At 45.2% G+C, this 26630-nt stretch overlaps 1 protein-coding gene across 1 annotated transcript in view; it reads left to right on the forward strand.

Annotated features, from left to right (window-relative positions):
* Nucleotides 1–296: 296 nt before the first annotated feature.
* Nucleotides 297–26630, forward strand: part of LOC140725762 (rho guanine nucleotide exchange factor 26-like) — a 202796-nt gene continuing 176462 nt past the window's right edge. Inside the window, exons 1-2 of the mRNA XM_073041639.1 lie at nucleotides 297–735; nucleotides 12211–13010. Coding sequence (XP_072897740.1) covers nucleotides 12318–13010 — 693 coding nt within the window. The 5' untranslated portion in view covers nucleotides 297–735; nucleotides 12211–12317. The remainder of the gene's footprint in view (nucleotides 736–12210; nucleotides 13011–26630) is intronic.

Raw genomic sequence — 26630 nt, forward strand, 5'->3', positions numbered from 1 at the left:
GCTTATTCATCTCCACAGATGCTGCCTGACCTGCTGAGTTCCTCCAGCAGTTTGTGCGTGTTACTCTGGATTTCCAGCATCTGCAGAATCTCTTGTGTTTACCAAACGCGATGGATTTTTGAAGTGGGGAGGGGCCGCCGCTAATCCTGAATGATTTGACGACTGTCCGCGGTATTCATCATTTGACATCAATGAGTCGGCGCCTTTTCGAAATCCCAGCCTACTGAACCTATTCAAGGAAAATCCAGAGAGAGGCGCAACGCATTAGCGCAAGTTTTTGTTTTGCGAAGAAAGGCTTCCAAAGTTCACAAACTACCAAGAAGTTGGGCGGACAGTTTGAGGTGGCGTGCGTGTTTTGGAAGGAGAGGAAGAGAGAGGCCCGGGTTTCTGGCCTCTGGCCGAGGGAAGGTGGGATTTTGCACGTTTTAGTAAACGCAGGTTGGACGACCGATTCACCCCCCCCCCCCTTTCCCCCATCCACTCTCCCTCGCAACCTGTCGCATCCGTCCAGGAGGGACACGCCAACCTGCACAAGGGAGCCAAAACAGTGAAGATGGAGCTGGCCAGAAGAGATTGAGAAGGGAACGAGATTCTGGTCGGGACAGGGGAGAAATAGAGAGAGTGAAGCTTGCCGGCAAACCGAACACCCACCACAAATCCCTGGATTTATACAATGGGAAGCAGGCGCTAGAGTTCCTCTGACTTGACCGGGATTACCCCAGCGAGAAATTAGAGGTACGTTTTAATTTCAGTCTGGCAAGACAGGCATTGCGATTCCTTCTCTCGGCTCTCACAGACCCCCGCTAATTGCTTTCTTTGTCGTAAAAATCCCCTAGATTCTCAAATCTGAGAACAACAGCTACACAGTTAGGAGGAGGGAGTCTCTTCGTGATAATAAATTGCTGGCTTGTTTGTGTTTTTCCACGCTGTTAATTCCAGACTAAATTGTTCCAAATCGGCATTCTGACACGTTATGGAATGTGCCTTTCACAATATTTGTACCGAGAATGTAGACCCCCACGCGATAGTTTGTTACTCTGACCGATAGCGCTTTAAACAAAAATCAGAAACACTTGTGGCGACTCTCATTAAACGAATTTAGGAGCAAGTTTAACCCATTCGCGCCTGCACGGGAGATCAGGCTGCGTAGAACCAAAACTGAGGAGCGGTTTCCGCGTTCCCAGTAAGTTCAAGGTAAACCACGTGAAGGTTGCAGTGTTGTCTGATTGTGAACTTAATCTCAAATCGAGTCGAGCAGCCATTCTTCGTCCCCGTCGAGGCTATCTTCAAAAGGCGGCATCCGTCGCTGAGCACGTCCATCATCAGAACGTGCCCCCCTTCTAATTACTGCCTTCAGAGAGGAGGTACGGGAGCCTGAAGGTGTACACTCAACATTTCAGGGACAGAGTAACACACTCAAAGCGCTGGAGTCACGTACTCGCCGCCTGACCTGCTGAGTTCCTCTAGGACTTTGTGTGTGTGTGTGTGTGTGTGTTACTGTGGATTTCCAGCATCTGAAGATTTTGTTGTTTGTTTTAGGATCAGCTTTTTCACCACCGTCGCCAAATTTCTGAATCTAGGAACACGACCTCACTATTTTCTGTTTCTTTTTCTCCGCCTCTGTGTGTGTGTGTGTGTGTGTGTGTGTCTCTCTCTCTCTCTCATAGGTACTATATATGAAATGAAATAATAATTTAAAGTATATTTTACGTCTTGCATTGTACTAGTGCTGCTAAGCAACAAATTTCACGACATCTGCCAGTGATAATAAACTTGATTCTGATTAAGTGTCATTCGACTATCAGATGTTTGTGGCCTTTCAGCACGGAGAGTGGGAACTTGAAGTGTAAGCTGAGCCGGCAGAGCAGAGGAGAGTTGCTGCAGTGTTCCAGTGACAGTGACTGTAGGTTCATGAGCTGCTGTGGATCCTCTGGCAGGGATAGGAAAGGTGCTCTGGAGATGCAATGCTTAAGCCAGTCAGTTTCATTAATACAGGGGGGAGACTCGTCTTCACCTCTTGGGTAATTAGTTTGTTTTTGTCCCATGCACCAGGACAGTTTTAATCAAGTTTTACATGGCATCGATGCAGAACACTCCATAACTGTATAACAGAGGGGAAAGCAATTAATGAATTCGGAATAGACTGTCTGTGGCCACTTTATTAGGTACACCTGCTTGTAAATGCAAATTTCTAATCAGCCAATCATATGGCAGCAACTCAAAAGGTAAAAGCATGCAGACATGGTCAAGAGGTTCAGCTGTTGTCCAGACCAAACATCAGAGTGGGGAAGAAATGTGATCTCGGTGGCTTTGAACATGGAATGATTGTTGGTGGTTTGAGTATCTCAGGGATTGCTGATCCCCTGGGATTTTTACACACCACAGTCTCTAGTGTGGGGTGGGGGGGGGGGGGGGAGAACATCCGGCGAGCAGCAGTTCTGTGGGTGAAAACACCTCATTAATGAGCGAGGTCAGAGGAGAATGGGCAGACTGGTTCAAGCTGACAGGAAGGTGATGGTAACTCAAATAACCACATGTTACAACAGCGGAGTGCAGAAGAGCATCTCTGAATGCACAACACATCGAACCTTGAAGTGGATGGGCTGCTGCAGCAGAAGATCACAAACAAATACTCCAGCTGTACTGAATAAAGTGGTCACTGAGTGTAGTGTTACAGAGAAAGTGCAACGCAGGGAAAGAAAGAAAATGTGAAAGTTGCAAAGAGGCTGGTTAGGAAATTAAATTCATCTTCACAAGAAATTCTGCAGATGCTGAAAATTCAGAGCAACACACAAAATGCTGGAGGAGCTCAGCAGGCCAGGTGGTATCTAAGGAAGAAACAGTCAACCATTCTGTCTGAGACCTGTCATCAGGACTGGGAAGGAGGAGGGAAGAAGCCAGAATGGGAATGTGGCGGGGGAGGGCAAGGAATTCATCTTTTAATTTGTGTGAGGTCCATTCGGATGTCTGATGGCAATGGGATAGAAGCTGTCATTGAATAGTGATCGCACGCTTTTGTGTTTTGTGCATAATGGAAGGGGGTAGAAGACGAGCTAATTGGACTGGGAAGGGTCATTGATTATCACAAAGTGCTGGACGAACTCAGCAAGTCGAGCAGCATTTATGGAGGGGAATAAACTGACAATGCTTTAGGCTGAGCTTGGATTAAACTGGCTGCTTTGCCAAGGCAGTGGGAAGTGTAAAGAGCCCACGGAGGGGAGGCTGGTCACTAATGTAATTCTGTGCTGCAATTCACTCTCCGGTGTCCTGTTCTCTTGTCCCCGTCACACTTGGATTAGTTTATTCTGTCGGTGTGTGTCTCTGTGAGAAGAAAGCAGAGCAGTAGGGGAATGTTGGGATTCTGGGGGCGGGCGTGCGGGTTACATGCAGACAGCGCCAGAGGGCAGGGTCGAAACTGGCTCAGTGAGGCAGTGGCTCTTCATGGTGCATCTCTGTAGTTGCCTCCTGGTGGGCAGGTTTGGAGCTCACACTTGGGATTAGACTGTAAAGCCATCAGACAGAGCAGCAGAATTGGACCATTCGGCCTATTGAGGCTGCTCCATCCTTCCATCATGGTTAATTCATTAACCCTCTCAACCCCATTCTTTTGACTTTTCCCTGTAAAATTAGATGCCCTTACTAATCAAGAACCAGTCAATCCCCGCTTCAAATAGACCCAATGATTTGGTCTCCATAGCTGTCGATGGCAGTGAATTCCACAGATTCACCACCCTCTGGCTTAAGAAATTTATTCTCCTCTTTGTTCCAAATGGATATCCCTCTATTTTGAGGCTGTGCCCTCTGGTCCTAAACTCCCCCACTATAGAAAACATACTCTCCATATCAACTTTTAACTAGTCCTGTCAATATTCAAACACATCTGCAGATGCTGGGAATCCGAGCAACACATACAAAATGCTGGAGGAACTCAGCAGGCCAGGCAGCATCTGGGAAGAGAGTACAGTGGATGTTTTGGGCCGAAACCCTTCGGCAGGCCTTTCAATGTTCGATAGGTTTCAGTAAGACCCCTGCTCATTCTTCTAAGCTCCAGTAAGTACGGGCACAGAGCCATCAAATGCTCCTCATACATTAACCCCTTTGTTCCCGTGATCATTTCTGTGAAAATCCTCCGGACCCTCTCCGGTGCCAGTGCATCCTTCCCTGGATAAGGAGCCCAAAACTGCTCCCAGTACTCTTGAGTGAGGTCTGCCCAATCCCTTATATTCTCTCAGCATTGCATCTTTCCTTTTAATCCAGCTGTATACTGCTACAGAAGAACAGTAGTGTGCTGATCTAGGAAAGAGGAGGCTTGAAAGCGTCCCTCTTTTATTTTTGTTCAGTGTCGACATGCTATGAATAGAAGTGCCCACAGTTCCACTTGGTTTACTGTGCTGTGCGACCTATTGACTGCAAACACAAATCTGCTTGGACATAATTAATGTTCCTCTGAAGGATATCCGCCCCATGGAGCCAGATTTCTTCTGGAGGATAGTCGGGTCAAGAGGAATGATCCAGGAATAAAGAACATTAGGAAGTATACACTAGGCCAATTAGTTGCTGAAGGATGATAAGGCAGGTTAATATTTCCGCTGGATCTTGTCTATCCTTTGAAAGGACTGCAGGCAAAATGTTAACTTGCCAAATCTCCTGATGGTTCCTTGGATGGTCATTCTTGTTAGTGGGGCTACTGGTGATTGGAAACACAAGAGACAGCGGAGGCTGGAATCTGGATTTAGATAAAATACAGATTGCTGAAGGGGCACCTTGATAGCATAGTGGATTGCCCAATGCTATTACAGCTCAGGGCGTCAGAGTTTGGAATTCAGTTCTGGAGCTGTCTGTACTAATTTTGTACATCCTCGCCATAAGTGTGTGGATTTCCTCCGGGTGCTCCGGTTTCTTCCAACAGTCCAAAGTTAAACTCGTTAGTAGGGTAATTGATCATTGTGAATTGTCATGTGATTAGACGACTGTTAAATAGGTGGGTTTCTGGATGGTGTGGCTAGTTGGGCTGGAGGGGCCTATTCCCTGCTGTGTTTTTAAACAAAATAAAACAAACTTTCTCTGTACTCTTTCAGTCTTTTTCATTTCTCCTCTGAGATCTGTGCTGCATCTCTAAATAGAAATAAATAAATAAAATTAACAGCATCCCTGGAGGCAAAGAGACGTTCAAAGTTTCTGACTGAGTCCCAATTTTGAGGTCTTGACCCAAGACCTTCACCATTTCTTTCCCACCCCAGCCGCTGCTCGACCTGCAGAGTTCCACCATAGCTTTGCTTTTTCCTCGCCACTCTTTATTGGCCTTTCCCAGTTATGTTTCTAAGGTGATGCTTTTTTTCCCACAAATTGCTACGTGTTACACTGCCTAGATATTCCAGTTCAGGGAACAAGTGTTCAAAGTACATTGATTGTCAAAGTACATGTATTTTACTATGTAACACACACAAGTTCTTTCAGTTAGTCCTGACGAAGGGTCTCGGCCCGAAATGTTGACAGCGCTTCTCCTTATAGATGCTGCCTGGCCTGCTGTGTTCCACCAGCATTTTGTGTGTGTTGCTCTAAACAGTAGCCTGGATATGGGCTATAAATTGTGTGTGTTGCTTGAATTTTCAGCATCTGCAGATTTATTCGTGTTTGTATGTTACTATGTGCTACCTTGAGATTCAGTGCCTTGCATGATTTTTAACAGAGAAAACAAAACAATAGAATTTACAAAAAAAAAACATACACAAGCAAAGCCTGACAAATACCACCATGCAGAAGAAGGGAAACTGTGAACGTGAGCCTGTAGGTTGTGGAGTGAGTTTGGAGTAGTGGTGGATGAGATGATCACACTGGTTCAGCAGCCTGACGGTTGTAGGGTAATAACTGTTCCTGACCCTGGTGGTGGTGGATCTGATTGCAGTAGCGAGAAGAGAGCATGACCGGGATGCTGGGGGTCCTTGATGATGGATGCTACTTTCTTTTGTCATCGCTCTGTGTAAATATGCTCAGTTGTAGGGTGGGCTTTGGACTGGACTGGATTGGGATGTCCTCTTAACTGCGTATCATGGGTTAATTCTCTTCCCTGGCAGTTCGGTGAACGAGGCTGATCTCTAATGGTTGTGGTGATCGAGTTCAGGTTCAGCTTATTGTCGTTCAACTGCGCACACGTACATCGCTAACCGAAACGTCTTTCCTCTGGCACAAAGGTGCAAAACACGGTACACATACTGCACACGGCACATAAAAAATATTAATTCAATACTATAAACAGACAAAAACGATAATTCTGCAGATGTCCAAAGTGCCTCTACAACATATAGTTAAATATACAGTGTGTTATTGCTACTGGAGTGGTGATAAATAATGTGCGCTGGGTAGTAGCAGGTTCTTTAGAAGTCTCATAGCCTGGGGGAAGAAGCTCTTACCTGGCGTAACAATCCTTCTCCTATTGCTGTAGCTTCAACCTGATGGTGGTAGGAATCAAAGAGATTTTGAGCTGGATGGAAGGGGTCCTTAACAATGCTGAGGGCTCTGTGAGTGCTTCTGGTATGTGTCCTGGGGAGGGGGAAGAGACCCTGATGAATCTCTCAGCAGTCCTCATAATCCATTGCAGGGTCTTGCAGTCAGATATCTTGCATTTCCCATAGCAGGCAGTGATACCGCTGGTCAGGACTCTGTTGGTGCTCCGGTAGAATGGAGTTGGGTCTCAAGCTGAAGCACTGACTGTCTTATTTCCCTCCGTAGATGCTGCCTGACCTGCTGATTTCTTCCATTGAGTGCTGGCCTAGATTTCAGCATTTCCAGATTGATTTATTTAGATATAGGTGTAGATACGGCATGGAACAGGCCCTTCGAGCCCAATGAGCCAGACTGCCCAGCAACCCATCTTTTTAACACTGGGTAGTTTACCATGATCGATTAACCTATGAACCGGTACGTGTTTGATCTGTGACAGGAATCTGCAGCACCCGGAGGAAACCCACGTGGTCAGAATCAGAAACAGGTTCATTATCACCGGTGCGTGTCATGAAATTTGTGAGTTTAGCAGTAGCTGTTCAATGCAATACATAATATAGAAGGAAAAAAAATGATAAATAAGTAAATCAATTAAACATGTATTGAATAGATTAAAAATAGTGCAAAAAAACAGAAATGATATATATTACAAAAGTGAGGTAGTATCTAAAGATTCAATGTCCATTTAGGAATCAGATGGTGGAGGGGAAGAAGCTGTTCCTGAATCGCTGAGTGTGTGCCTTCAGGCTTCTTTACCTCCTACCTGATGGTAACAGTGAGAAAAGGGCATGCCCTGGGTGCTGGAGGTCCTTAATAATGGACGCTACCTTTCTGAGACACCACCCGCTAAAGATGTCCTGGGTACTTTGTAGGCTAGAACCCAAGATGAAGCTGACTAAATTTACAACACTCTGCAGCTTCTTTCGGTCCTGTGCAGTAGCCCCCCCATACCAGACAGTGATGCAGCCTATCAGAATGCTTTCCATGGTACATGTACAGAAGGTTTTGAGTGTATTTGTTGACATACCAAATCTCTTCAAACTCCTAATGAAATATAGCTGCTGTTGTGACTTCTTTATAACTGCATCGATATGTTGGAACCAGGTTAGATCCTCAGAGATCTTGACACCCAGGAACTTGAAACTGCTCACTCTCTCCACTTCTGATCCCTCTATGAGGTTGGTATGTGTTCCTTCATCTTACCCTTCCTGAATTCCACAATCAGCCCTTTCGTCTTACTGTCATTGAGTGCCAGGTAATTGCTGTGGCACCACTCCACTAGTTGGCATATCTCGCTCCTGTATACCCTCTTGTCACCACCTAAGATTCTACCAAAAATTATTGTATCGTCAGCAAATTTATAGATGGTATTTGAGCTATGCCTAGTGACACAGTCATGGGTATAGAGAGAGTAGAGCAGTGGGCTAAGCACACACCCCTGAGGTACACCAGTGTTGATCGTCAGTGAGGAGATGTTATCACCAATCCGCTCAGATTGTGGTCTTCCGGTAAGGATATTGTGGATCTAATTGCAGAGGGAGGTTCAGAGGCCTATTCGATGAATAGCGTCCTGTCATAAGTCATGGGGAGAATGTACGAACTCCTTACAGAGGACCCTGGGATTGAACTCCAAACTCCCATGCCCGTAGCTCTAAGTGTTGCACTAACTGTTACACTACTGTGGCACTCTTGTGTCTCTGTTTGGTGGCTGTCTCTTAGCTTTTTAAGTCAGCCTGCTGGCAATTGGCATGTGGTGAGATTTAAGCTTATGCTTGAGGCAAACTATTTGAGTTTCTCCTTTAAATGTGCTTTGCTGGAATGCAATCAGCCCCAAACCTCAGAAATGAACTTTACAAAGAGGATAATAGCAGAGGTAATCAGAACTCGAGATTCTACAGTTGCTGGAAGTCCAGAGCAACACACTCAACACTGCAGGAACTCAGCAGGTCAGGAAGCATCTATGAAGGGGAATAAACAGTCAATGTTTAGGGCAAGACCCTTCGTCGGAACATGAAGTGTCTCAGCCTAAAACTTTAACTGTTTGTGGCAAAGTTTAATTCAAGAAAGTAGGTTGTATTGGAGGGCTAAGAGAAGAGGCTTTAGGGAGGTAGTTCCAGTGTGTGGTGACACAGTGTGGCAGACAATGAAGGAATAAAAAGGAGGTAGGAACTAGGGAGGGCAGAAAACGGCCAAGGCTCTACAACTGGAGACAAGACGGAGAGGGAGAAGTGGAGACCAAAGAAAGGTTTGATGGCAAGGATAAGACTTTCATAATTGAGCTGTTGCTCAATCAGGAGCACTCGTCTTTTTTTCAGGAATTCTCATGATCGAGATGAACTATTTATGGCGTCTTATCTTAATGTAACTAAGATGCCGGATGTGCTGTGTGGAAGGCACTCAGCTGCAAACCACAGGCCCAGGCGTTTGATGGCTCTGGGCCTGTACTTGCTAGAGTTCAGACGAATGAGGAGAGGAGGCATCTCACTGAAACCTAATGAATGCTGAAAACCCTTGACAGAGTGGATGTGGAGAGGATGTTTCCTATAATGGATGAGTCTAGGACCAGAGGGCACAGACTCAGAACAGAAGGATGTCCCTTTAGAATGGAAATGAGGAGGAATTTATTAAGCCAGAGGGCGGTGAATCTGTGGAGTTCATTGCCACCAACAGCTGTGGAGGCCAAGTTATTGACTATACTTAAAGCAGAGATTGATAGGTTTTTGATTAGTAAGGTTATCAAAGGTTACTGGGAGAATGGGTTGAGAGGGATGATACTCATTCATGATCAAATGGCCGAGTTCTGCTCCCACATCTTAATAATCCTATAGTGAATCTCTCAGATCCAGGATCTCAAAACCCGTCTCCTGGAGAGTTGGAGGCGGAGGGGTGGCAGCCTCTGAATACAGGTCGTCCCTTTAGAACAGAGATGAGGTGGAATGTCTTTAGCCAGAGGGTGGTGGTGGTGGTAGATGCAGACTCATTAATGACATTTAAGGCATTTGGACGATATTAAAATGGAGAGGCACATGGGAGGGAAGGTTTAGATTGATGTTAGCGCAGGTTAAAAGATTGGCAAAACACAGTGGGCCAAAGGACCTGTACTGTGCTGTACTGTTCTATGTTTTGTGCTCAGCAAAATAAGTTTTAAAGAGGTTTTTTAAAAGTCTTTTTTCTTTGACAGTACCTCATGATCAAGGAGGTACTATCAAACACCAGCTCCATAGCCAAGAAAGCCCAGCAGCATCTCTACTTTTTGCAGAGGCTGAGAAAAGTCCATCTCCCACCCCCCCCATCCTCACCACATTCTACAGAGGATGTATCGAGAGCATCCTGAGCAGCTGCATCACTGCCTGGTTCGCAAGACCCTGCAGCGGATAGTGAGGTCAGCTGAAGGGATCATCGGGGTCTCTCTTCCCACCATTACAGACATTTACACCACACGCTGCATCCACAAAGCTAACAGCATTGTGAAGGACCCCACACACCCCTCATACAAACTCTTCTCCCCCCTGCCATCTGGCAAAAGGTACTGAAGCACTTGGGCTCTCATGACCAGACTGTGTAATAGTTTCTTCCCCCAAGCTGTTAGACTTCTCAATTCCCAGAGTCTAGTCTAATACCAACTTACTTTCACACACACACACACACACACACACACACACACACACACACACACACACACACACACACACACACACACACACACACACACACACACACACACACACACACTCCCTCTCCCTCTCCCTCTCCCTCTCCCTCTCCCTCTCCCCCTCCCTCCCCCTCCCCCTCCCCCTCTCCCTCCCCCTCCCCCTCCCCCTCTCCCTCCCTTTGCAATTTTTGCTCGTTTCTTTCTCAATTCCTGCTGAAACATTGTTTTCCTTTATATTTACATAATTTATTATTATATTGTAATTTGCCCTTTACTGTGTCTATTGTCTTATTTATTAATTATTGTTTTGTGCACTTTATGTAGTCCCGTGTAGGTCTGAAGTCTAGTGTAGTTTTGTGTTGTTTCATGTAGCACCAGGGTCCTGGAGGAACGTTGTTTCGTTTTTACTGTGTACTGTACCAGCAGTTATGGTTGAAATGACAATAAAAGTGACTTGACTTGAAGGATGTCTTCCTTCCACTCTGGGAGTGGAAGACGGGGAGACATCAAAAAGGAGACATTGGATAAAGCTAGGCTGTTTTCTCTGGAGAAGAGAAAGCTGAGAGGTGACCTTATGAAGTTTCTCAGATCATGAGGGGCACCGATAAGCTGAACAGTTACAGCCTTTTTCTCAGGGTAGAGGAATCAAAATCTAGTTTTATGGTGAGATGGGGGGAGGAGCAGGAAATTAAAGGTGATCTGAGGGGCAGGTTTTCACACAAGTGGTGGTGGGTTTCTGGAATGAGATGTCAGAGGAAATGGTAGAGCTGGGCTCAATTCCACCATTTAACAGACATTTGGATAGCTACATGGATAGAAGTGGGGGATGTAGGCCGAATGTGAGTAAATAGGATTAGCTCAGATCGTCTACGGCAACAAAGCTGTCTAAGGCCCTATTTCCATGTTGTATAACACCATGACTCCAGATCTACAGTGGCCAACATGACCAATGTGGGACTTGCAGATCCTAACGCAATTGGGTACTCGATAGGAGCATCGTGTATATGGGGTGGTGTACTTCTCAAAGTTGAAGTTGAGTTTATCGTCAAATGCACAAATGCAATTGAAAACATCAGAGGCACTCACAAGAAAAACACGTTAAACATCATGCAAGGAAGATCACAACTTAATACAGCAAAATGGTCATAGTTTTACTAAACTGTAGTGATTAGGGTTGTGCCAGTTGGTTCAAGGACTGAATCTGGTTGTTCAAGAACATTTTCAGGCTTCTGAACCTCCTGCCCAGTGGTAGCTACTGGGCTTGTATGTGTGTGTGTGGGTGTCTTCCTGATGCATGACCTCAGGATCTCAAAGCCATTTGAAACGGTATAGCTCTATTTAGGGACGTTTTGAGTCATGAATCAGTGCGAATGGTTCTTATTTTCCAAACATAACATCCTTGGAACGTGCTCTCCATTCTCCTGGTAATGCCATACTGGGGTGGCACTCAGTGACTGTTTTGAGCATCTACTCATTGAAGCCTCAATATTGGGAGAGAGTTCAGGAAACATCCTCTCCACATCCACTCTTTCTAGGCCACCATGACCCCTCTGAGGTTGCTCCAACAAGTAAGAAGTTTGAGATCTAAACCTGGCCAAAACTCCACTTTCTTGTCTGATCCCCAAAACTCTCTACTAGTCTTGAAAATATTCAGTGACTCGGATCTCCGGAATGGAGGTGGATAAATATTTGAATGATCAAGGAATGGATTATTATTAGGAACTGGCACAGAAGAGTAGTTGAAGCCAATGTAGATCAGCAGTCGAATGGTGGGACAGAGTTGAGGGGCTGAATAGTGGCTTACTTCTGCTCCTATTTCCTTGTATTCATGAGATCACGGAATTCATCCTACTGAAACCATATGACATAGGAGCAGAGTTAGGCCACTTGCCCCATCAAGTCAGCTCCACAATTTCTTTATGGCTGATTTCATTATGCCTCTCAACCCCATTCTCCTGCCCTCTTCCCCATAATCATTCATGTTCTTACTATGTAACCTATGTACATTGCTTGAGCTTGAAGAGGTTTACTACAATTTTTTTTCTGTCGTTGGACAGGACATCTTTCCCAGTCTGGACGAGACTCAGGGTCTCTCTCTGCTGCCTGCAATGAGCGATGGTTGATGGGGCCTCTTGAACTCAACTGTCGCTGATGCTTAACCTCGATGGTCAGGATGGATCAGGAGAGTGAAGTTGACTTGTCCAATCTCGCCATAACCCCGCTCTGGCGGAGGAGAAGGTCAACTCCCAAGTCGCCCATCACCGGCTCTTTTAATCATCGGACTAAGACGAGGCCTTCTTCCTACCAAGCCGATGGCGTCACAGTGACGGACTTCCCGCTCCACGGTGGTGTGCCCACTGTCCACACCAGCAATGGGAATATGGTAACATCTCCCAATGGCCGGCCCTTGCCACAGAGGCAGTCCTCCACCCACTCGCTTCCTGCGCCCGAAAAGAACCGCGCCATCCTGAGCACCAACAGTGCCGTCTCGTTGAAGAATGGCACCCAGCAGATCATCCCCAAAGACCTGGCGTCGGGAGTCAGAGTCAAGAACCACAGCCTGAATGGCCACAGCCGGCAGTTCAGTGCCAGAAACCGGAGAGTGCAGAGTATGCTGGAGACGCCCAGTGCTCCTCTGGTGCCCAAACTGGACTTGGACGGAGACACTGACCCCGAGCCGGACAGTCCTGGACAGCTCTGTCGTGGCCTGAGGTCCACCTCATACAGAAGGGCGGTGGGTAGTGGCATTCATTTCGACAACGCATCGAACGTGAAGGCGAACAACCAGAGGTCCCAACACAACCTCAGGACAGTGGTCGAGGACAAGGAGAAATTCTCCTCGTTGGGCAAAGTGAAGGTAATTTCTTGTTTGAGACAATGAATTAATGATACATTTTTTCTTGGTTTAATGGTAATAATAGGTTGTGAAAATCTGGAAATCATTCATTTGCCTTCATTTAGTGAAATGTGAAGTTGTGTAAATACAGTATTTAGTGTATATACAAGTTACATATAGAACATGGAAGAACACAGTACAGGCCATTCAGCCCACAATGTTATGCTGACCATTTAACCTATGCTAAGATCAATTCCCTCCCACGTTCCCCTCCATTTTTATTTCATCCTCGTGGTTACTGAAGAGTCCCTAATGTATGTGCAACTACCACCACCTCTGGCTGGGCATTGCAGGAACATAGCACACTCAGCTAACTCTAACATCCCCTGTACAATGACCTCCAATCACCTTAAAATTATGCCTCATTGCATTAGCCATTTCTGCCATGTAACAAAGGTCTTTGGCTGTCCATTCTACCTATGTCTCTCAGAACCTTGTCCCTAATGTTTTTGCCTCTGCCTCTGCGACTACCTTGGCAGCTTCCGAAAAGGTTGTTCAGGATCAGAATTAGGTTTGTTATCACTGACGTTATCTAGAGAAATTTGTTGTTTGGTGGCCGTTTTGCAGTGAAAGACATAAACATTTCTGTAAGTTAAAATAAAAAAAAATATAGTAGTGGTCATGGATGCATGGACCATTCAGAAATCTGGCAGAGGGGAAGAATCTATTCCTAACATACCGAGTGTGTGTCTTCAGGCTCCTGTAACCTCATCCCTGATGGTAGTCATGAAAAGAGGGCAGGTCCCCGATGGGGAGGAGCCTTCGAGATGGGTGTTGCCTTTTCGAACACTGTGTTTTGAAGATGTCCCCAATGGTGGGAGGGGAAGCAGTTGTACTCCTGATGGAGCTGAAGTGGGTCCACAGCCCCTATTGGTGCCATTCAATGGAAAATTTCAGTCAGGAGACAGTCAATTGAAAATCTGACTGCAGGCAAAAGGATTTTGCCTGTGGAAAGTTACATAAACAAAGAGATCACCACACGGGGCTGAAGATGCTGGAATGGTGAGTAAAAGACTGGATGCTGGAGGAACTCTGCAGGTCAGGCAGCATCTGTGGAGGAAGGGGTGGTGGACATTTTGGGTTGAGACCCTCCATCTGTACTAGGTGAAGGGTATCCACCTGAAACATAGGCTGTCCATTTCCTTCCATAGATGCTGCCTGATCTGAGTTCCTCCAGGATTTTGTGTTTGGCTCCATTACTCTCAGACCTTTGTCTCCAATGCTCATCACCTCCATCCTCCACATGACTCCATCCCTCAGTGCCCCTCACCACGTGAAAAGGCAGCCCATCATTAGATTTTATTTATTTATCAATCACACGTACATTGAAACATGCTGTGGAATCAACAATGTTAACGACCAACACAATCTGATGATGTGCTGGAGACAGTCAGCAAGTTTTGCCACACATGCTGGTGCCAATGTAGCGTACCCAAAATGCCCAGCAGAACCACCTGCAGCCAACATACACCATGCAACAATAGCTAAACCAGGGTTCCCAACCTTTTTTGTGCCAGTATCATTAACCGAGGGATCAATGGACCCCAGGTAGGGAACCCCTGAGCCTGATTTCCACTCCTCCAACAACACATACAGATGGTCCTCCAAGCCCAGGGCAGGCTGCGTTGACCTCCAAATCTTCATTGCTTCTTTAAAAGAGAAAGATGTTCTCGGATGCTTTGGAAGGAGCATAACAAAGAAAGGTGAACAAAAGGAAATAAAGATGAGAATTATCTGTTACGTGAACATTGAAGCTAGTTGAGTGGTGTCGCAGCAACAACCTTGCACTCAAAGTCAGTAAAACCAAAAAGCTGATTGTGGACTTCAGAAAGGGTTAGATTGAGAGAACATGAACCAATCCTCTTAGAGCATATATGTCAAACTCAAGGCCCGCGGGCCAAATCCGGCCCGCGGTGGAATTATCTTTGGCCCGCGAGATAATATCTAATTACTATTAAAGCTGGCCCCAGTAATCGAAGCGCCTATGGCATATGATATGGCTAATGCTGAGTTTATTCAGGTACCAGGTTTTCAGGGTTTTTAGTGTTTATTCGGCAGTCTTGCTCGGCAGTCTTCTTCATAAGAAACGGAATTTGTAAAGTGAAACACTTTGTAGTTATAGCAGAGACTGAGACACATGAGAGCAGGCTGAAAAAACGGAGGCAACGAAAGCTGCGTTCGCACGCGTCGGACCGATCCGGCCCGCATGAAGCTGCATTTTGCTCAATCCGGCCCGTGACCTAAAATGAGTTTGACACCCCTGTCATAGAGCGATCAGAACCGGAGAGAGTGAGTGATTTCAATTTCCTGAGCATCAAGATCTCTGTGGATCTAACCTGGTGCAACATATTGATGCAGCTATAAAGAAGGCAAGATAACACCAAATTTCATTAGGAGTTTGAGGAAATTTGGTTTGTCACTTAAGACCTCAAACTTCTACAGAGGTACAATGGAGACCATTCTGACAGGATGCATCACAGTCTGGTATGGCGGGGTGGGGGACTATGTACAGGAACAAAAGGAGCAACAGAAAGTTGTAAACTTGGTCAACTCCATAGTGTCCAAGACATCTTCAAGGAGCAGCACCTCAGAAAGGCAGCATCCATGATTAAGGATTCCCCCATTGCCCAGGACATGCCCTCTTCTCATTGTTACCAGCAGGTAGGAGTTAGAAACTTCAAGGCACACATTCAGCGATTCAGGAACGGCATCTCCTCCTCTGCCATCCGATTCCTAAATGGACATCGAACTCATGAACACTACCTCACTTTTATTATGTCTGGTTTTGCACTACTTTTTAATCTAACAGTTTAATATATATAAATTTAACAGATTTAATGACATATGCTGGTGATTTTAAATCTGATTCTGATTCCGAAACATAAAATGAAATGTGCCAATGACCAATACACTTGGGATGTGCTGGTGACTGCCCACAAGAAGGAGCTAGATAGGTATCTTATGGATAGGGAAATCAAGGGATATGGGGACAAGGCAGGAACCGGGTATTGATAGTAGATGATCAGCCATGATCTCAAAATGGCGGTGCAGGCGCGAAGGGCCAAATGGTCTACTTCTGCACCTATTGTCTATTGTCTATAAGTATCGCAGGGCTTCCAGCGCCAACTTATCATGGCAATAACTGGCTGATCCTAGCCTGTACATCATTACTATGTGGGGAAAAACCTGAGTAGTCAGAGCAAGCCCACGCAATCATGGGGAGAAACGTGCAAACTATTTACAGTAATCGGTAGGAATTAAACCCACTCTTACAGCTGGCACCATAAAATGTTATATTACCCACAAAAGCTTGGTGTCGATACTTTTAAGGGGTCTCTTAAAGAAGAACTGACAAATAGAGTGACAGATATTAAGGGGGGGATTCCATGGCTTGGAAGCTAAAGATGTGGACATCAGTGGGAAAGTTCTCAAGTGATCAGTTGGTCAGGATTGAAGCATTTCAGATCACTCTGAGGATGATTGGGATGGTGGAGATTAGAGGTAGAAAGTGGGGAAGAGAGTTTTGAAAACTGAGAGTTTCAAAATTGAGTTTCAAACTCTTGAAATTGAGAGTTTTGAGAGTCATGAAACGAGGGAGAGAACTTTAAATTTGACTGTCGCTGGAGAAAACGTGGGATTACTGAACATGGCTTCTCTGAGGATTGTCACCTTGTCATGGTGGAGAGGCTTGTGAGTTCCTGAGATCTTGAGATCTGTGTTGGTAAGGTCAAGGGGGAGGTTCCAGGCAAAGCGTGATCCAACCAAGACCTCAACAATCTGGTAGAAGATGCTGAAACATCACAGTGGCAGTGAAGGTGGAGGAAGGCTATAACTGTGAAGGGTCCCCAGTCGTCTTGCATTCCATACCATTGGACCCTGACCCCAATCTGTGGTGGCTGCTCAATCATCAGTCCTGCCAAGTTAAACAAAGTCACACAGAAGCATTCACCAATAGGGGAACAACTACTTAGGAGAACATCATACTCAATTTGAGTGATCACACAAATGAATGTGGGGATAGAAAATAAATGAGATATCTTTCTTCCCAGCTTTCTCTTTTTGCCATTATTTCCTTGTGTCTGCTTTTTTTCATTTCCAAACTCTTAATCTCCTCCTCACCACCCCCCCCCCCCCCGCCCACCCCAGCAGAAAGTTAAAATGGGCATCCTGCTTTTGTGAGCTGAAGGAACCACGTAAGCTAGTAAAGTTCACCCTCTCCACTCCACCTCTTCTCTGGCACTTTGCCCAGTGGAGAGCTTAAAACTGAGCATGCTTGAAACAGGCACTCTGCAAGAGAGAATTAGCTCCCAGAATTCTTCCTGAGCCATCACCCCTTTATTCCCCTTCATCTCCAATGCGAGAAACCCTTGATTTCGCCACATTTTCCACTGTGCCCTTTGCAAAGGGGTATTGATAGAGGCAGCCTTTGTGCAATCCAAAAGAGAAGAATCTACCCTCTTCAATCCGGACAGAAAGTAGTCAGAAGCAGTGAAGAGGCCACAATTAGCAGAGCCCGTGGGTTGAAAAGATAAGAGAGGATAAAGGTTGGCTTTATTTGTCACCTACAGTACTGTGCAAATGGGTGTTGCTCTGGTCACTTTCTTTATGTGGGATTTAAAATTTAATGTGAATCAAGGGTAAAACAATTGACAGGGGTAAAATTTGGGCTAGTTACTTCTGATTTTACAAGGGAAGCCAAGTTTATCAAGAGATTTGTGTCTTTGGCTTTGGGACCAACTAAATGTATTTCAGTTTCATCTTCATTTAGTTTTATGAAAGCATTGTTCGTCAATTTGTTTATTGTAGTCAGATCGAAAGTCAGAGACGATGGTGTTATCACCATCAGGTTCAATGGAGATGTATAATTGTGTGTCATCTGCATAGTGCTGGAAATCAAGTTTATGTTCTCTAATGATGTCTCCTAAGGGGAGCAGGTACAAAGGGACAAGTAGGGGACCAAGACAGCTTCCCTGAGCAACACCAAAAGCTACTTTGTACCTCAGTCTCCAACTGAGACAAAAAAATTCTGTCTCAGATATATGAGCAACACCATTTAGCAACCAAAAGAAAATCTGCAGATGCTGAAAGTCGAAGTAATGCTGGAGGAATTCAGCAGGCCAGGCCACATCAATGGAAAAGAGTATGGTCGACATTTCGGGCCGAGACTCTTCAGCAGGACTGGAGGGAAAAAAGATGAGGAGTCAGAGTTAGAAGGTGGGGAGGAAAAAACTCAAGGTGATAAGTGAAGCTGGGAGGGGGGAGGGAGTGAAGTAAAGAGCTGGGAAGTTGAATGGTGAAAGAGATACAGGGCTGGAGAAGGTGGAATCTGATGGGAGAGGACAGAGATCATGGAAGAAAGGAAAGGGGAAGGCGCACCTGAGGGAGGTGATGAGCAGGTTAGGAAATAAGGTGAGAGAGGGAAAGGGGAATAGTGAAGGAGGCTGGTGGGTGGGGGGGTGGAGCATTACCAGAAGCTCAAGAAATTGGTGTTCATTCCATCAGGTTGAAACCATTGAAGGGCACTCCCAGAGAGGCCAACACAGTTCTCAAGGCGATCTAGGAGAATGTTATGATCAATTGTGTTCAAGGCAGCACTCATATCTAAGGGAATTGCAACTAAGACTCTGTTGGCTTCATTGCTGAGCCCAAATTCGCCAACAATTTTGGTAAGGGGCAACTCCATGCCGTGGCATGCTCTAAAACCTTTGTAAAACTTTTGTAAAATATTGTTATTCAGATAGTTGTTGGGTTGGTTGAAAATGAACTTCTTAAGAATCTTGCTCAGCAAGGGAAGATTTAATAAAGGCTGGTACCTTTCTATCAAAGTTTCGCTTTTTCGGTGAGGGTTTGACAGCCGCAATTTTAAAGACATCTGGAAATCTCCAACTTCAGGGGATGTGTTAATAATTTATCTAACAGAAAAACACTGTTAAGAGTTGCTAAAAAGTGTGGTAGGGGCAGGGTCAATTTAGCAAGTACAGTCGGCCCTCCTTGTTCGCGTATTCCGTATGCGCGGATTCAACCAACCGCGGATGGGGAAAACCTGGAAGTTCTCTCTTCAGCACTCGTTGCTTGAGCATGTACAGACTATTTTTTCTTGTCATTATTCCCTAAACAATACAGTATAACAACTATTTACATAGCATTTACATTGTATTAGGTATTATAAATAATCTAGAAATGACTTAAAAGTACAGGCAGTCCCTGGGTTATGAATGAGTTCCATTCCTGAGTCCGTCTTTAAGTCGGATTTGAAGTCGGAACAGGTACATCCGGTATTATTTAGCGTCAGTCAAACGTTTTTCTTAGTATTAGTACATATTTTACCTTTCTATGCATATAAAACACTTAAGAAACATACGTATTTCAATAATTTAACCACTGCGTTGCTTAGTAAGAATTGTAGCTTTTATTGGGGCAGTACCTTTCACATTCTCCATTAAAATTGTTCCGATCGTTGACCGACTGTAGCCTAACGCTTTTCCAATGACCGATGGCGTTTCACCTCTTTCCAATCACGTTATTACTTCCACCTTATTTTCAATCCCGGTCGTGATTATTTTCGTGAACAGAAACACTGCGGATTCAGAGCCAGGTCCTAATGTCCTCCGCACGGAGACATGTTAAATAAAGTCTGGGGTTCCACTGGGTCCTAAAGACCACCGCTCTGATACATGTTAAATAAGGCATCCGTGAATTTTGGTATCCGCGGGGGGGGGGGGGGGGGTCCCAGAACCAATCCCCCGCGGATAAGGAGGGCTGACTGTAAACTGTTTACTCTTTGTCAAAATTTTAGAGTTCTGAGTCAGAAATACTTGTAAATTTTGACATGGTTGCATTTTTCAGAGGTTGGATATAGAGATTATCAGTTTCTGTAGCTTCTGTTCTATGTAAATTTATGCTATATCCTACATAAAATGGAGGGCTGTGGGGGAGGGAAGGGTCAGATAGAGTAGATTGTAAAGTCAGCACAGCATGGTGGGCTGAAGGGCCTGTAATGTGCTGTTCTATTCTTATGAAAATAATTTCTTTATTTCTAATTACACTTTACAGATATAGTTAAACCCAGGGTAAAATCCTCCTGTTTTACCAACTTTAATCAGTATATAGAAACAGATGTATACCAGTATTTTCAGAAGCTAGATTGCATTGACATCAGGTGGAAGTGAATTTCAATATGTATGTGGTACTAAATGCCAAGTGTAACACAAAAATGGATGATCGGTCTTACAGAAACCATCAAAAAAGTTTATTAAGTTTTTGTTTTATTTTTGTCTCACTGGGATACAATAGCACAGATCAAGTCTGTCACTGTATAACGTAGGTATAGTATTAGTGGGGGCAGGTCTGTCACAGTATAACACTGGGGTACAGTACCAATGGAGGTGAGTCTGTTTCTGTATAGCACTGGGGTATAGTACCGGTGGGGACAGATATGTCACTATATAACAATGGGGTACAGTACCGGTGGTGACGGGTCTGTCACTGTTTTACACTGGGGTACAGTACCGGTGGGGACTGGTCTGTTACTGGATAGCACTGGAGTACAGGCCCAGTGAGGATGGGTCTGTCACTGTATTAATCCGGGGTCTGTTGTGATTAAACTGAACCACACAGAAGCTATAGCTGGGAAATATAAAAGTCTTATTCACTCAGTAGATGTTCAGGGGAACCCCACGTTGCAAGGATCAGCTATATTATTACTGATGTACATTGTGGAATGAGTTTTGTGGCAGCAGTATATGGAAAGGCATACAAATTTCTGTAAGTGACAGAAGCTAAACTTTGCAAAAGAGGAATAGCGCTACACAGAAAATGCTGGGGGAACTCAGCCGGTCGGCCAGCATCTACCGAGGGGAATAAGCAGTCAACGCTTCGGGCCGAGATCCTTCATCAGAACTGGAAAGGAAGGGGACAGAAACCGGACTTGCAAAAACAAAGATAACAATAAATAATCGACTAGTTTCATTGGCTATATTCACCTGCTTTAACACTTTGAATATAATTCGGTAACTGAAAGATTACATATTTACAATGGTAGCATATCCCAAATAGCTGAACCGTTTTGAATAATCAATAGGAAAAACTGGTCGAAGAGCCTCTAGTATAGATGCTCAAAACATACCCTTTGGAGATGGTCCAGAGGAAATTCACGAGAATGGTTGCAGGAATAAAAGGATTAACATATGAGGAGCATTTGATGGCTCTGGGTCGGTACTTGTGAGCGTTTAGACAAATGGGGGAGGAGGAAGATTTATCTCATTGAAACCTATCGAATGTTGAAATAAAGTAGATATGGAGAGGATATTTCCTGTAGTGGGTGAGCCTAGGAACAGAAGGCACTCCCTCAGAGTAGAGGGACGTCCATTTGGGACAGAGATGAGGAGCTATTTCTTTAGCCAGAGGGTGGTGAAGCTGTGGAATTAATTGTCTCAGATGGTTGCACAGGCCAGGTCATTCGGTATTTTTTATGGCAAAGGTTGATAGGTTCTGAATCAATCAGGGCATCAAAGCTTACAGAGAGAAGGGGTTGAGAGGGATAATAAATCAGCCATGATGGAATGGTGGGGCAGATCCCTTTTGTCCAGAGTTAACAGATGATTCCCTTAATATGCAACCAGCCAGAACAGTAAGGAACAAAACAGAGCAGCGTTGAACTGAGCATTAAGTAATAGGGATGTCCCTTTAACAATGTGTGAATCCAGGCAATGGCCACCTGATACCTTCCCTGACCTCATTCTGAAGATTTCAAAAGCCACCACTTAACAAGGCCATTGTTCTATTGTCTTCACCTGCCTGGTTTCAGTGGGGTGACCCAATGGCTGGTTTCAGTAGACTCAGTTTATTTGTTGGAGGAGAATGGTGAACAGGTTTTATTCCCTGAAAGCTGATTCTCATTTTAAATCGATCCATAATTATGTTCTCCAATATTCCAGATTAATTCCAAATAGGAACACCGCTGTTTAACCTGGGTAGTAGATCGGTGGGGAGAACTCTGTCCACTGGGATACTGTGACAGACTAGTATTGTGCCTCACTGTTATACAGTGTACTCTTTCTGTATAACACTGCAGTACTGTACCAGTGGGGATGGGTCTGTCAGTGTATAACACTGGGGTACAGTGACGGACAAGTATTGTACCTCACTGTTAAAATTGTGTACTTTCTCTGTATAACACAGGGTACAGCCCTCTGGGGACAGCTGTCACTGTATAATACTGGGGTACAGTACCGGTAGGGAAGGGTCTGTCGCTGTATAACACAGGTACTGTACTGGTGGGACAGCTCTGTCACTGTATAATACGGGTACTGTACTGGTGGGCCAGCTCTGTCACTGTATAACACGGGTCAGTACCGGTGGGGAGGGTCTGTGACTGTATAACACGGGTCAGTACCGGTGGGGATGGGTCTGTCACTGTATAATACTGGGGTACAGTACCGGTAGGGAAGGGTCTGTCACTATATAACACAGGTACTGTACTGGTGGGACAGCTCTGTCACTGTATAACACGGGTACAGTACTAGTGGGGAGGGTCTATCGCTGTATAACACAGGTACAGTACTGGTGGGACAGCTCTGTCACTGTATAACACAGGTACAGTACTGGTGGGACAGCTCTGTCACTGTATAACACCAGGGTACAGTACTGGTGGGAAGGGTCTATTGCTGTATAACACTGTGGTACAGTACTGGTGGGGAGGGTCTATCGCTGTATAACACGGGTACAGTACTGGTGGGGCAGGTCTATCGCTGTATAACACTGGGGTACAGTATCGGTGGGGATGGGCCTGTCCATGTTTAAGACTGGGATAAGTGACAGACTAGTACTGTACCTTACTGTTACACTGTGTACTCTCTCTCTATACCATGGGGTACAACCCTCTAGGGATAGCTCTGTCACTGTATTACACAGATATAGTACTGGTGGGGATGGGTCTGTCACTGTATAACACTGGGGTTTAGTACTGGTGGGGGGTGTGGTCTGTTACAGTATCACACTAGGGTACAGTACCGGTGTGGATGGGTCTATAAAAGTATAACACTGGGGTATGGTACCAGTGGGTAAGGGTCTGTCACTGTATAACAATGGGGTACAGTACCGGTGGGGAGGGTCTGTCACTGTATAACACCGGGGTACAGTACCGGTGGGGAGGGTCTGTCACTGTATAACACGGGTACAGTACCGGTGGGGATGGGTCTGTCACTGTATAACACGGGTACAGTACCGGTGGGGATGGGTCTGTCACTGTATAACACCGGGGTACGGTACCAGTGGGTAAGGGTCTGTCACTGTATAACACTGGGGTACAGTACTGGTGGGGAGGGTCTGTCACTGTATAACAATGGGGTACAGTACCGGTGGGGAGGGTCTGTCACTGTATAACACGGGTACAGTACCGGTGGGGATGGGTCTGTCACTGTATAACACCGGGGTACGGTACCAGTGGGTAAGGGTCTGTCACTGTATAACACTGGGGTACAGTACCGGTGGGGAGGGTCTGTCACTGTATAACACGGGTACAGTACCGGTGGGGATGGGTCTGTCACTGTATAACACCGGGGTACGGTACCAGTGGGTAAGGGTCTGTCACTGTATAACAATGGGGCACAGTATCGGTGGGGAGTGGTCTGTTATGGTATCACACTAGGGTAAAGTGCCAGTGGGGATGAGTCTGTCACTGTATAACACTGGGGTACAGTACCGGTGGGGAGGGTCTGTCACTGTATAACACGGGTACAGTACTGGTGGGGACGGGTCTGTCACTGTATAACACTGGGGTACAGTAGTGATGGGATCAGGTCATGTTCAAAATAGATGGAAACGCAATCTCGCTGGCTCTCCACTCGGCCTTGGATCAACTGGTTAATGGTAATATTTATCTCTGGCTGCTGTTTATTGATTACGGCCCAGCGTACAACACAACCATAACCTCAGTTCTTATCAACAGGTTCCAGAACCTGGGCTTCTGTACCTTCCTCTGCAACTGGCTACTTGACTTTTGCACTGCGAGACCACAATCTGTGCAAATCGGAATTATCGTCTCCTCCTTGCTGACTATCAACACTGGTGCACCTCAAGGATATGTGCATAGCCCACTGCTGTACTCTCTCTACACCCATGACTGTATATCTAGGCACAGAAGTCGTGGCCGTCTTCAACTCCGAAGGACGAACAACAACAACAAGGCACAGCTCAAACACTATCTATAAATTTGTTGATACTATTGATGGAAGAATTTTAAATGGTGATGAGGAGACGTACGGAGTAAGATAGATCGGTGGTGTCACAACAACAACCTTGCACTCAACATCAGTAAGACCAAAGAATTGATTGTGAACTTCATGAAGAGGAATTCGAGGGAGTGTACACCAGTCCTCATTGAGGGATCGGAATTGGAAAGGGTGAGCAGATTCAAGTTCCCGGGTATCAACGCACAAAAATACAACTGCAGATGCTGTGGATCAAAGAATATGTACACAACGCTGGACGAACTCAGCAGGTCAGGCAGCATCCGTGAGAAAAGAGTAGCCAATGTTTCGGGCCGAGACCCTTCAGCTTGGATTTCCCGCATCTGCAGATTTTCTCTTGTTAATGTTTCAGAAACAGCTCCTTGTCTTCCACCATCTGAATGGACACTTCCTCAGCATTTTTTCCTCTCCTTTTGCACTACTTATTTTATTTATTATTTTATATATACTTAATTTTTAGTATCTGTTACTGTACTGCTGGAAAACAACAAATTTAACCACATATGCTGGTGATATTAAATCTGATTCTGTAGAACACTGGCGTACAGTACTGGGGACAGAACTGTGTGATGTCGGTGCTGGTTTGGCAAGTGGAACAGTGAAGGGCGGTGTCTGGAGCAGCCTAAATAATGGGGTTTGTTTCATTAACACAAAGCGTGTTTTCTGTGAGCAGCCTTGGAAGCAATTTGGGCTGTAAAACAAGCTTTGCACTCCCTGATATAAAGGATGTCGTGGGAGAAGTCGCCTGTTCCCCGCTCTCCTGCCCTGTTGTTATCACAGAGCGCGCATCTCCTGCCTGTCCTCTGGCCATGATCACATTACTCTTCCTGGGAGCTCACTGTGCTCAAATCGGCCCTGACTTTTTCTATATTGAAACAGTGACCACACAAAGTGCTTCACTGCTGTGAATTGCTTAGGCATTCTCTTGGATGAGAATGTTCTTATGCAAATGGAAATCTTCAAAATTCAAAGTAAATTTATCGTCAAAGTACATACATATCAAATATACTGAGATTAATCTTCTTGTGGGCATTTGCAATAAATACACAATAGAATCGATGAAAAACTGCACACACAGACAAAAACGACCGACATGCAAAAGGCAACAAATTGTGCAAATACAAAAAGGAAAAAAAACCCATAATAACAATAAATAATAAATATTGAGAATGCGTTGTCAAGTCTTTGAAAGTGAGTTACTTGCTTGTGGAATCAGTTCAGTGAAGTGATCCACACTGCTACATTTTCTAGTGCACTCTGCTCTTTGTTCATTTTCTCCGTTCAATAAGTGCAGCATTTCCATTGACCCTCTGAGAGCATTTCTGACTCCAATGTGTACCTTTCTCATTAACGGTGAGCTTCAAGTTCCTAGAAGTGAGTGAACATCACCAGATTTCTGTCCTTGTCCCACCACATTGATGGAATGACCAAGAATACTCACCAACTCAAATACTTCCTCAGGAGGCTAAAGAAATTCATCATGTCCCCATCAACCCTAACTAATGCACCATAGAAAGCACCCGGTCCAGGTGCATCACAGTTTGGCATAGCACCTACTTTGCCCATGACTGCTAGAAACTGAAGATAGTTTGGGCACAACTTAGCACAACCCAAGAACCAGCCTCCTCTCTATGGATTCTGTATAAACTTCTTTCTGTCTGAGAGCAGCCAGCAAAATCAAAGACTCCACCAACCCCAGGCATTCTCTCTTCTCCTCTCTCCCATCGGGCAGAAGATACAAAAGCCTGAAAGGACGTAAGACCAGGCTGAAGGACAGTTTTGACCCCATTTTATAAGCCTATTAAATGGCTCCCTTATTATTATTTATTATCACTGCCTGATACGCCGTTGGTGTTTAGGGCAGCAATGAAGGTCCTTCATCTCTGGCAGTGGTCGGGGCTTCCTTCTTCGTTTCAGAAGCTTCCTCTCCGTAAATGGTTCTCTAGTAAGATAAAATTAACCTTGCAATCTATCCTGTACAGCACTTCCTGGTCACCAACCAACAGGAAAGATGTCAATAAGACTGAGAGAATATAGAGAAAATTTACAAGGATGCTGCCAGGACTAAAGAACCTAAGTTATTGGGGAAGTTTGAATAGGTTAGGAATTTATTCCCTAGAACATAGGAGAATAAGGAGAGATTTGATAGAGGTTGGGCGAGACTAGAGCTAGAGTTCATGGGTTAAGGGTGAAAGGTGAAATGTTTAAGGGCAACATTGGGGAACGTCTTCACTCAGAGGGTGGTGAGAGTGTGGAATAACAGCAGAAGTGGTGGATGCAGGGTTGATTTAAACATTTTGGGGAAGTTTGTATAGGTACATGGATGGGAGCG

Source organism: Hemitrygon akajei, chromosome 3 (assembly GCF_048418815.1).
Source record: "Hemitrygon akajei chromosome 3, sHemAka1.3, whole genome shotgun sequence".
NCBI classification, from domain to species: domain Eukaryota; kingdom Metazoa; phylum Chordata; class Chondrichthyes; order Myliobatiformes; family Dasyatidae; genus Hemitrygon; species Hemitrygon akajei.